General features: G+C 43.5%; 1 protein-coding gene across 3 annotated transcripts in view; it reads right to left on the reverse strand.

Annotated features, from left to right (window-relative positions):
• Nucleotides 1–1,659: 1,659 nt before the first annotated feature.
• Nucleotides 1,660–12,677, reverse strand: part of POLQ (DNA polymerase theta) — a 135,269-nt gene continuing 124,251 nt past the window's right edge. For 2 of the 3 annotated variants that reach the window (XM_084614299.1, XM_084614298.1), the window contains exons 30-31: nt 9,526–9,663; nt 1,660–2,180 (exon numbers count right to left, since the gene is read on the reverse strand). In XM_084614299.1, coding sequence (XP_084470425.1) covers nt 2,067–2,180; nt 9,526–9,663 — 252 coding nt within the window. In that variant the 3' untranslated portion in view covers nt 1,660–2,066. The remainder of the gene's footprint in view (nt 2,181–9,525; nt 9,664–12,677) is intronic. The other variant, XM_084614300.1, reaches the window with a different exon arrangement.

Raw genomic sequence — 12,677 nt, forward strand, 5'->3', positions numbered from 1 at the left:
GGACATTGTTCTCCCTGTCTCATAACACACCAGGGAACAGTCAATGAAATTAAACGGCAGCAAATTGGAGACCAGACATTTATATGGACAACAAGAATTCCAAAGTTATAATAGTTAATGCTCACATGATATTTTGTAAGGGAGATGATAACCTCATGCTTCAAAGGTTTAAACCAAATGTCTAACATTTAGGGATTAGGACCTAATGTGGGGTTCTAACCCCTTCCTCTGAAGCAGCTGGTTCTGGTATCTACCAGAGACAGGAGACTGTCCAAGATGGACCTCAGGACTGCTCCAGTATCACAATTCCTATGTTCCTAGAAAAAATATTCTACCTGTTTATCATAGAATCATAGACATTAGGTCAGAAGGGACCATTATGATCTAGTCTGACCTCCTGCACAATGCAGGCCATGGAATCTCACCCACCAACTTCTGTAATAAACCCCTAACTTATGTCTGAGCTATTAAAGTCTTCAAATCGTGGTTTAAAGACTTCAAGGTGCAGAGAATCCTCCAGCAAGTGACCCGGGCCCCACGCTGCAGAGGAAGGCGAAAAACCCCTAGGGCCTCTGCCAATCTGCCCTGGGGGAAAATTCCTTCCCTAACCCAAATATGGCAATCTGCTAAACTCTGAGCATGTGGGCAAGACTCACCAGCCAGACACCTAGGAAAGAATTCTCTATAATAACTCAGATCCCACCCCATCTAAACATCCTAAGTGAAATGAAGATGTTACCACAGACGTGAAAGGTGAAATCTAGACAATCTCCAGTCCAGGTTGATCAGTAGTAATTATACTAAAGTAGGGGAAAGATTGGTATCTAAGGCTGAGTCATTTACAGCAAGAAGTCAGCTACTGTTTAAATGACTCATCAACATGACAGACCCCAAAATGCACGTACTGGGAAACTTGCTTCTTCTGGTCACCCGGCTCCAGATTTTCCCCAGGTAAGGTTTTTATTTTTTTGCTTTTTTTTTTTTTTTTAAATTGAGCATTGCATATTAGGACTTTTCAAGGATGTTTTCTTTTTATTCAAAAACAACATCACCCTCCGAGGGTCAATTCTAAGATGAACGGCATGGGGGCAACAGGGATACAACAAACCTATGACTTCCTTAAAATATTACGGCCCTAGCAGCCTAACAGTGTTCCTTCTAGCGAAGAGAATTCTCTGCTCTGGCTTACGCACACCATGAGGCAATATTCTACTCATAAAACACAGCCTGTTTGTAAAATCATTTCCACACTTTAATACCATCTCCAAAAATGTTGCCATCACATGAGGACAACAGAAGGGCTCAAAGCGTTGAACATGCACAAAATTTGTCATTAAATACAAATACAGTGACATCCTATTTCTTCTCCTATACACAGCTCTGCAGGAACACTTCCTGAGTGACTTATGTTTTATTAGGTTTCAGAGTAGCAGCCGTGTTAGTCTGTATTCGCAAAAAGAAAAGGAGGACTTGTGGCACCTTAGAGACTAACCAATTTATTAGAGCATAAGCTTTCGTGAGCTACAGCTCACTTCCTCAGATGCATCACTTCCATCAGATCACTTCCATCTGAGGAAGTGAGCTGTAGCTCACGAAAGCTTATGCTCTAATAAATTGGTTAGTCTCTAAGGTGCCACAAGTCCTCCTTTTCTTTTATGTTTTATTGTATTAAAAAGTCCATTTAATTTTAGATGCAGTAAATTCATTAGGTTTGGGTTTTTTAAAATCTATAGCCTTAATTTACATATTTTAACAGGAATTCATTTAAATATTAGCATTTAGAAATTAATAACTGTAAACATTCCTTGCTTGCCATCTGACCTCACAGAGAAGTCTGCCTGGGGGAATTCATACAACACTTCCAAAACACATTTAAGAAGCCAGTCTGTAACATGCTTAGTAAAAAGAAAGGCACCAATTAGCTATCAACTTGCTGGATTTATAATAAGTATGCTGGATAATAAGTGTGCAGTTAATAATGTCTCCACCTGTGCGTAAGTTGGCACCTGCCTTGTAGAGTCCATGGAGCATGAAGCCTCATCATCTGAGAGGGTCTTGTTTCATGCTCACAACTCCAGCTCCTGCAGGTCTCCCCAGCTAGGCCCAATTTTCACTTTAACATTCAGCTTCACTGAGAGTTTTGTGGCATTTTCCATCTCGTATTTGACAATCTGAGCTACCTGAAAGGAAACAAACAAGGTTAGAAGTTTCAATGCACTGTTGAGGGACCTAGAGCCACACACTTCAGATGCTCCTTTTCATCATCATTAGTTTGGCAGGTCAGGGGCTTGGAGCTTTCCACTGTGTTTGTGTGTTTGGATAGGTTCTCCATTGACAGGAGTCTGACTAAATGTTTCAAGTATGATTAAGATACATGAAAGGAGAGACTCAGGAAAGTATTAATACATTTTCTTAAGGAGCTGCATACACTGGAGACCTATCTTCCTGCTTCAGCCAGAAACAGATTCTACCAAACACTCTTCCCAAAACATGCAAATGAGAGAGGTTAAAGAAAATCATTTGAGGAGCTACATAAACGGAGAAACACAAAGCAAGGATCCCCAGGAATAAAGAGCTCATTGTGTCAGTACAAGAGGTACTCTACAAGAGACAGTTACAAGCAACTGGGAAAACAATTTTACCAAAATTATCCCAATGGAATGTCATAATATCCATGATCACAATAAAAACAATCACACAGATATGTAACATACTGAAAGAGGAATTACAACACGTACTATACTGTACGAATGTCAACTTTTTCTTCTAAAAATCTAAGCCAGCCACAATTCTTCCTAAATTAACCCAGAACTTCAGTATTATCTCCCCACTTGCCTGACTGATCTCCCCAATGTAAGCTTTTAAAATTTTCAGACTTTTCAGGCTCAAATGAACCTGTGTCCCACAAAAATTTCTATTCTCCATTCAGTGTATGCTATTGATATCAGAAACGTGAATCATGACATTGAGGGTACAGAAAATACTTAGTGAAGAAATAAACCCCATGTTATAGCAAGCTGCTTTAATATATCTAGCTTGACAAAGCAAGGGGTAAGATGTGTGCTGAACATAGAAGTTTGCACTGTAGATGTTTGAAGATCTGTATGATGGTAATCTTAGTGAGGGAAAGGAATTGTTTAGTGCAATACATAGGGATGTAACTAGGAGCACTGGCATGATATTAAGAAATAAAATAGGAAAAATACTCAATATCAGGGAAAGTGCCCCGAGAGACATACTGGACTGTTAGGACTGTCCCTCCAGGGAAGTAGTGAAAGCCATTCCCTTGGAACTTTTAAAGGGTTTGATGAAACAGAAGAGTGTCCTGTGAGGAGCAATCCTGCATTGACCCTAGGAAGAACCACCAGATTTGATCTAATCAGCAAATTCTAAAACCTTGACAACTCCTAGTGCCTCTGGAGGGGAAGTGGAGCACCCCCAGCCCTGCTTACTTGTAACCTGCTTACACATCAACACTGACATTACAAGTAAGAAATCTGCTTCAGTTTAGGGGTGAGTGTGACAACAGATTCTCATTCCTGGAGAACCAAATCTTCCAAGGATGTGTCTCTAGCCCAGCAGATCATCATCTCATGGACACCTTCCCTCCCATTCGCCATCATTCAACATACAGTGATTGCTTTCATGGAATAGCATCATTAGGAAAATATTCATTTATACATGTAATTATTAGCCATAGATGCCCAGATGACATTTATGCTATCAGCATACTCTGAACCCTGCCTTTTCTGAATGGTGAGGGAGAGTAGAGAATATTTGGAACTCCCATCTAGCAGATAGTCAGCACCTCCTTTGATACAGGGAACCTGCCACACAAATTGAAGCACGCAATAATCCAGCGAGGGACAAACTTTTCACTCCGCACTTTCAATCTCCCTTTTCTAAGCAAGCTAACTGAGAAGCTAGTTAAACACAGCATTCAGTGTCACCTGTAGGGATCCATACCCTGGCCCTGGATCCTTCTCAGTCAGGCTTCAGGGCAGGACACCACTGGTGGCTCTGGTGAGAATTCTCTCTTCTTGTCCATACTCACCAGATGGGCCTCTCAGCATTTGACTCTTTTGGTCACCAAATCTTTCTTTTCTGCCTTCAAGAGGCTGCAGGAGTGAAGGGCAAACACCCTGAAATGTCTTAGGCCCTTCCTCTCAGACAGAACCCACAGAGTTGATATGGACAACTACTTTCCACTTCCAAAGACCTGAGCTGTGGAGTCCTGCAAGGCTCAGTCTTCTCCCCATATTATTCAAAGTGAGCTCGTCTTCACTACAGTGTTAACTCAGGATCTTATTTGGATGTTGCCCCACCCCAGCTCCCATCTACACACAAAAACCTTTCGCCTGACCATGGTGGTGCTTTCAACCAGGGCTAGATGGCCTGTCCTGGGCAACAGGTTAACATTTGAGCGAGGCTTGCACTTGGGCTGGTAATCTGTCCACTTTGGAGAGTAGATACAGGTTAAACTACTCGAGTGCTGATAGTCCTCCAGAGCCTTCCCACAATTCTCTCTGTGTGCCCATAAGAATAGACAAGTTCTCCCACAATTCATTGGGAAGGAATCTTAGCTTATGGAAGTGCTAAGATGATGAGGTTATTCACCTTGTACAGTAACTGCGGTTCTTTGAGGTGTGTCCCCTTCTGGGTGTTCCACTTAAGGAGTCCTTGACTGGAGCTTTTCCGTTAGCAGTGTCTGTTCGGCCTGCGCATGCTCCCTGTGTCTCCTCAGGCCAGATAGCGAAGCTATATAGGGGTGTGCAGGCGAACTGCCCTGAGTTCCAACAGATTCATTTGGAGATTGGTTTCCTAGTTGTCCATCTGCCTTGAGTCAAGAGGGCATTGAGGTGGGCTTCCCCTCCCAACAGCGATGTGTCTGTTGTTAAAGTTACCGAAGAAGCTGGGTGACAGAAAGGAATACCTGCAAAGACGTTGAGTTGATCTTTCTACCAGTCTAGGCAGTTCCTCACTTGTAGATGAACCATCACCTATCTCTCCAAGGTGTGTCTGACTGGAAAATAGGTCGTTTTGAATCAACACTGGAAGCAGCGGAGGTCCATCTTTGAGTAATCGATCACAAAGGTGCAAGCTATCATGTGCCCCAGGAGGTGAAGACCGTTCCTTATTGTGGTCTGAGGGCTCCTCTGAATTGCCTGTAACAGACTTGACAAAGTTACGAATCCCAGGGAAAGTAGGCCTTGGATGTCAACAAGTCTAAAGATGCCTCTATAAACTCTTTTGTACAGGGGTTAACATGGATTTTTTTACATTCAGCTGAAGACCCAACTCCTGGAAAAGAGCAAGGGCTGTCTGGGTGGAAGATAGCACCGCTTTGTAGGAACGGCCTTTGAGTGGCCAGTTGTCGAGGTATGGGAAGACTAGGATTGTTTGTCAGGGATAAGCAGCCACTGGGGGCTGATGAAAAGCTGAAGGAAGCACTTGGTATTGGAAATGATTCTGACCTATAGTGAAGCGCACATATTTCCAGAGCGATGGAAGTATTGTTTTATGGAAACAGGCATCTTGTAGGTCGAGGACAGAAAACTAATCCCCTTTCTCCAGTGAAGGAATGATAACTGCCAGAGTCATCATGCTGGACTTTTGAGACTTTATGAACTTATTTAGAAGCCTTAGATCCAAGTGCAGTCTCCACCCTCCATCCTTCTTTGGCACAAGGATATACTTTGAGTAAAACCCTTTTCCCTTGTGATGAGAAGGGACTGGCTCTATTGCTCCTAACTGAGGGAGAGAGTTCAACTTCTTGTCTCAGTAAAAACTGAGGGATCCCTGAAAAGGGATGGGAAAGAGGGTGGAAGGGAGGGGAGGACGTAAAATGGATGATACAGTCCAACATTATGACCTCAGTGACCCATTCGTCTGTAGCGATCTGCCTCCAAGCGTCCTGGAAATGAGAAAGGTGGTCTCAAAAGGGAATGGGGTGGGCAAATGGATGCAGCTGTAAAACCAGAAACATGGAAGGATTTGAACCCTTGATTGACCTGTCAAAACTATTGCTTTGAAGATGACTGGGTGAGCAGCCCTCTTTCTCTGAAATGTATGTCTTTTCCTGGGGGGTTCAGTAGATCTATAGAATCCAGAAATGGAGCAGGATGCGATCTCTGGGCAGTCTATGACCTACTAAGCCTTCTTTATTTGTAGATGTATATATACATCCAGGGATTGTTCAATAGCCCTAGAGTCCTTCAGTACGTTCAAGGACTTAAGATTTTCTCAAAGACCACAGATAAGACCATCAAAGTGGAGGTCCTCAGCAGTGTTCTGGAATTCTCTTGAACACCCCAAGAGCTGGAGCCGTGACCCCCTGCACATAACTGCCACTGTGGAGGTGGACCTGGCAGCAGTGCTTGAAGAGCAGTTCTGGACAATAATTTGCCCTCTGAAATGATGAATTGGAATTGCTCCATATGTTCCTGCGACAGATGTTCAATAAAGGCAGTAAACCTATTACAATTAGAAAAATTATATTTGGCCTTGACCACCCGACAGTTTGTGATCCTGAACTGTAGGATTGCTGACTAGTGGAACTTCCATCCAAAGAGAGCTAGTTTCTTTTGGTCTTTGTCACATGGGATAGACTTGGAAAAGTGTTGCTTACCCCACTCATTTACCACATCCACCACCAGGGAGTTAGGTGGAGGGTTGGGGAACAAAAAAATGTGACTCTGTAGGGGAAACATAATACTTCTTATCTGCCTGCTTACCTGTCGGCAGAACAGTAGCAGGCATCTGCTACCCTGTCTTATATGGATCTAGGAGCACCTCATTATTGGGTAACAACTCTGGAGCATGTTGCTGACTGCAGAACATCCAGCAGTTTGTGCTATGAGTTCTTGAGCTCTTCAAGTGGAATCTGAAGAGCGTCAGCTACTCTTTTCATGAGGTCTTGAAATTGCTGAAAATTGTGGGCCATGGAAAGTGGCAGAGGCATAATCAACTCATTTGGAAACAAGGATGAAATAAGTTTTTGAGGGCTGATCTTTATCGGCCCTGATCTCCTGCTCCTCCTACGTCTCCTCTTGTGTGAGAGCTGGCTGGGGAGGAGAGGATTGTAATACTCTAGCCTCCCTATGAGACAGTGCTAGTGATCTGGCAAATTGCTGCTGACAAGCAGTCCAGGGGACCCAGGATGGCCACTGGGGGGGCCCATATAGGAGTAGGGGTGGGATTCAGGGTTGGTTCCACCACCTTGATGATGAGCATGATCTTCCCTGTGACTGTTAAAAAATAGATTTCTGAAAGGACATGTCAGAGAACGCTGAACAAAAATGGAAGAGACCAACTGGAAGTCTCCTTCACCCTCCTCAATATCGCCCAATGGGTACCAAAGAACAGTGGAGATTTGGAAATTGGAATCTTGGTACCAATAGATGCTCAGTATCCATGAAGAGTGGGTACTCTGATTTGTCCATTACGAACAGGTCCTTTGCGTATCTGAACCCGTATGGCCATTATTAACAGATGGAGCCTCTCCGCAGTAAAGGCAGCATTTAAAATCTGGTAAGCCAAGCAATTCCTGACAGGAAAATAAGGCTCCCTGAGGAGGGAGACCGAGAGGAACAAAACAATTCTCTCACTAATAATCTCTACTTAACTCACTGTAATTATCACTCACAACTAACCCACCCTAAAAAAACAACTATAGGAAAGCAGAAACAGGATAGCTCAGGCATGCTCAAGGTGTACACGCTAGGCCTCTGTCTCAGGCCAAGGCAGTTAAGCAAGAGCTGAGGGCAGTTCACCCGTGCACCCCTACCGAGCCTCAATGTCCAGCACAAGGAGACACAGGGAGCGTACGCAGGCCAAATGGATAATACTAAGGGAAAATCTCTGATCAAGGACTCAAGAGGCGAGCACACACATGAAGTAGAGGCCCGATAGGAACACTGCTCAAAGAACCACCATGGGATGTAGCTGCAGAAATCCTAGCTCCTCACATGAACGAGGGGAGCACCAGTGTGGATACAGTCAAGTATGGCTTTGCTGTACGGCCGCTAGTACCTGGGTGCCGATCACCTGAATTAACTCTGCATGGAAAACACACCCTGAATGAAGTTGTTGGGATAGCTGGTGAAGCAACATGGGCAATGCACTAGGAGCACAGACACCACCAAGCTCTCAGTTGCCTTTATGTCAATCAAACAGCACCACTCCCTAACTTTCCCAATGACTAGCCAAAATCCTCCCCTGGATAAAGACTAGCTGGCTAAAGCTTGAGGTGATTCCATTAGGAAAAGGGAAGTAGCTTGAAGAACTTGTCTCCTCTTTAACATCCCCAACTGTCAATGGCATCTGCCCTCTGAGGATTAAACTGGCCCCCACAGTTTCATGGTCCTTTTGGACTCCTCATTGTTAGTGGATGCCCAAAGAGCTATGTCAACAAAAACCATCCACATCGATCTGTGACTTTGCACACCCTCTTATCAGACACAGACTTGGCCACAGTGAAGCACACGTTCCTAACTTCCTGGTCTGGTAATTGTAATTTATATTTATATTTAGGAATAAGCCATATACCCTGAAAAACCTTTCTGGTATAAATTGTTGCAGCCTTTCAGTTTAGCAACACAACTCACCATGAACAAACCACCCTAGTGTTTTGACCTCAGTGTGATGGCTGTGGAGCTGCCATATAATAACGTAAGAATACTGAGATGAAACACTGTATATGACCTGCTCAGTAATGGGAATTTACTGTACATTGGGTTATAAGACTTTCCTGCAGGAATGCATTGACCTAGCCTAACAGGGGACTATAGGAAAAATGAGCAGGAAAGCAACAAAACGGATCCAGATAAGGAACCTCCACACAAAACACTTGGGGGACAATTACAAGAAAATGCGGGAACTGTTAGCCTTGAGGAGCCTGTATCCTGTCTCCAACAAAGATATAAGACTTGTTTTCCCAGGCAGGGAGCTCAGAGATCAAAGGACACTAAACAAGAGAGGAAGGGTGGGGGTCAATTATCAAGGGCTGTCCAAGGGGACAGGCTGACAGAGAGAGAGACTGACTCTGTGAATAGAGCCTGAAGAAATTGGGCCTTCCTCACATCCAGGGAATAGTAAGCCTTAGGGAGAAACAGGTACACGTAGATACAGGATTACTGTTGTAAGATCTGTTTTTCCGAAATGCTTTTGTTCTAAATAAATAATAATTTGCTTTAAGAATGCTGTTTGGTCATTGGGTATCACTGTCAGAACTCCAGGAGAGAAATTAACTGCAAGTACTGAACCCAAGTCAGGTCTGCTGAGGTAATCACAAGTGACTGCAGCCCAGGACCTGGTTAGTGAGTGGGAGAATGGCTTGATTCCACACCAAGTCAGGTGATGACTAGAGGTCAGAAAGGGTGCATCTGAAGAGACAAGGAGGGTGGTCACAGGTGCAGTAAGTCTGGTAACTGTGACACACTGCACGGGCTCCACACTGACTACAGAGTCCAATTCATGGTCTCTGTCCTGATATTCAAAGCCCTCCCCAGTTTTGGCCCTAGATACCTGAGAAATTGCCTCTCCCTCTGACCATGACCTCCAATGACTGCTATGTTCCAGCAGAATGATGAAGGTGTTCGTCCTTCTCCCTCTCACATGCACAAACGACAACCCGATAAATGAATCGCATGTTTGCCCTACAGACTGGGAAGGGGAATAGAGAAAGCAAGAGATTATCATTGCTTCTTATCTGAAATACTTGGAAGGTGCTCAGATACTATGGTGACTAGGGACATATAAATACATAGACAGGTTAGACGGATATTTTTAGTTGTTTTTGAATGAACTTTAGCAGCTGGAAATAAATTAGAGCTAGCATTATGCATGTAACCGGGCTAATTTTCCACAGACCAGAACTGCTGTAGCAGCCAAAAAACAATATGTTTTACATAATGCTAAAACCTCTACATGAGGCACCAGTAGAGAAGAGAAACTTTTCTCTGATCCAATTTGGAGACTATAATGTTCCATGTTTTTCTAAAAGATATGTTCTAGTTCAACAAGTCGTCCCAGGGCCTGTGGGCAGTCAACCATCTCACTCACCCCAAAAAACAATCCAAAACATAGAAACATGCCTTCAAAATGAATATAAAGGGAAGAGGGAAAAGGTGATCACTCAGCTGGAAACAGATTCTGTAACATTAGTTAGCTAAATCTGGAGCAGAAATGCAAGACTGATTGCAGGCAATGATACCGTGTGCAAATACGTAGAGGATTCCAAGCGTCTGCACAGAAAATCTATAGGATGGAAACAGTTCTGAGGCAGGCTACAGAAGCTGATATTACTTCTATCTTAAGGTGACCATGAAGTTGCAGGCCTGTTAAATAACAATAAAGGATGCATCAGAAAACACATTTGGCCATAATTCTTTTGGAGACAGCATGACATATTGATCCAGTGTCAAAGCACAGAAGACTGGATAGTCTAAAGGAACTTTAGTCCACTTCAGATTGAAACATTGGAACCTTTTCATATCAGTCTTAAGGAGAAAAGCTGCTCTGGAATGGACATGTAAATGTGGAGAAAACTACTGACAGGATAAAGAAGGTGGAATTCTGACACCTATGGAAGGAATTTGGGAATTTTTTTTTTTAAAAATACCAACCTATCTTTAAAAACTTAGTTTTAAAAAATGGTTGGACCAGTCAACTACCATCTGAAACTGTCTCAGTCGGGGAGTTGATGTCTACCACCAGAAAAATGGCCTCCTTTTAGGAACGTGAACCCACAGAATTAACAAAGTTGAAGAAGAGGTCCCAGAAGCTGGTCTACCTTCAATGCATTTGTGGAAAGTCAAATAGAAGAGGTGAATTCTAAGGGACGATGGCTCATACAAGTGAAGAACAAAACCAAACAGCTTTCATGTGGGGTGCAGGAAGGGATCCACATCAGACTTTTTCACAGCAGGACACCTTGCAATCTGAACTGGTATCCCATTCTGTCAAACTCCTTCCAGGCAGCTAAAAAGGCTGCACTTGCTTAAAAACACCATATTCTTGATTTGGAGTCACAGCTTATATGGAAAGGGATCTCAGAGCAGGATGTCAAGAGGTGTCCCTGTTCAGTGTGATGTGATGTAGTGAGACACTCTGGGAATAGCCACTGGTAGTCCTAAGTGGTGTTGAGAACCTTATTTGCCAGTGGTGGACCATTAAGATAATGGAATGTTTCTGCTTTGAGCAGGGGGTTGGACTAGATGACCTCCTGAGGTCCCTTCCAACCCTGATATTCTAGGATTCTATGAATCTTTATTTATATCTCCTCAACTTAATCAGAACAAGAAGTAATAGGATAGGAAAGATGCATGTAAACTTCTTCCAACCAGTAGTGAATGGAGATGTCATCTTCCAACACAGCGTTCACTTGACATTTTGTGCAGAAGAGCATTTGGTGCTCACTGGAGAGAAGAGGAGAACAGATCTCTCTCTCGGGCATGCCCCACTTTAGAAAGATCTCATCTGCTTCTCCTTGATCCAGAAACCACACCTGAGAGCCTAATACCAATTGGCTTAGCCTGCTTGCCAAACGGTATGCAAGGTACATAGCCTTTCATCATACTCGACGGGAGACAAAACCGTAAGAGCTGAGTCACTAGAGGTTTTGAAGTATCCCATCGAGGAGTTAAAGATAGAGGAGTATCAGCAAAGATGTCAAATATGATCTTCTTGTCTCATGCCTCATTGAGTGTCTGGAGCATCACATTCTTGAAATCGATGCCAACCACCTGCACAGCACTCTCCCTCTGTCCTGAGAGAGTCAGTCAGACACATTGAAGGTGTGGAAACACAGCTTGGGGACTCTTCCCTCTAGATCTGCACTGATGTGTTAAGTGCCAGACGGGGTTATTTCATTCCAGCATATCATAATATTTGTTATTGGAAGTCTTCTGGGCTAACTTCACTTTTTGATCATAAATGAAGCAAAGAGTGCCTCTAGACACACATTCTCAGCATGAGACTTCTGGCACCGGTGGAACAGCACAGCCAGCCATGTTCCTTTTCCAGGCAATAAAAACAGTGAGTAAGTTTGCCTGTGACAAATATTTTGTGATTGCACCTGGGACACTTTTCGAAGCTACTCCTTCGGTGACATCCGGGAAGACAAAAAACTGAGGAAGGGAAAGAGACAACAAGCACCAAAAGCACAGCATCCTCCTTCCCACACAAACAGATTTTAAACTACAATAATAAATAATAATACATTTAGTGACCCAATGCATGGAGCCAAGTTCGCCCCATCAGGCAGAAAACAAACTCAAAGACTCCCCAAAGTAGGAGAAAAAACTGCACACCAACACTGAGTTGCCAGCGGAGTACACACATTCTGTGCAGCTGCACAGAGGAGCTACTTCACCATCTTGAGTCAGTAAGGAAGTTGCAGGTACTAGAGGTTACCAGCATGCTAAGCCGGGCTGGCACTGCTTTGGGCTAGCAGATAAAAACTTTAGGTAGGGGACTTCCTGTCTTACTCAAAGAGCTTGGACCCAATACTGTTACTCCTTCTACACCCATCTGGCCTTATGAGAAACATTATTTTAATAAACTTATAGGCATGAGTCTGCAGACGACTCAAGAAACAGAAGGCAGACCTCTAGAAAGGAAACTTTAACAGGTTTGTTATAGAAAAGTACATGGGCTGGAAAAGCAAATACACTCCT

The sequence above is a fragment of the Lepidochelys olivacea genome, assembly GCF_965140295.1.
Source record: "Lepidochelys olivacea isolate rLepOli2 genome assembly, chromosome: 1".
Classification (NCBI taxonomy): Eukaryota; Metazoa; Chordata; order Testudines; family Cheloniidae; genus Lepidochelys; species Lepidochelys olivacea.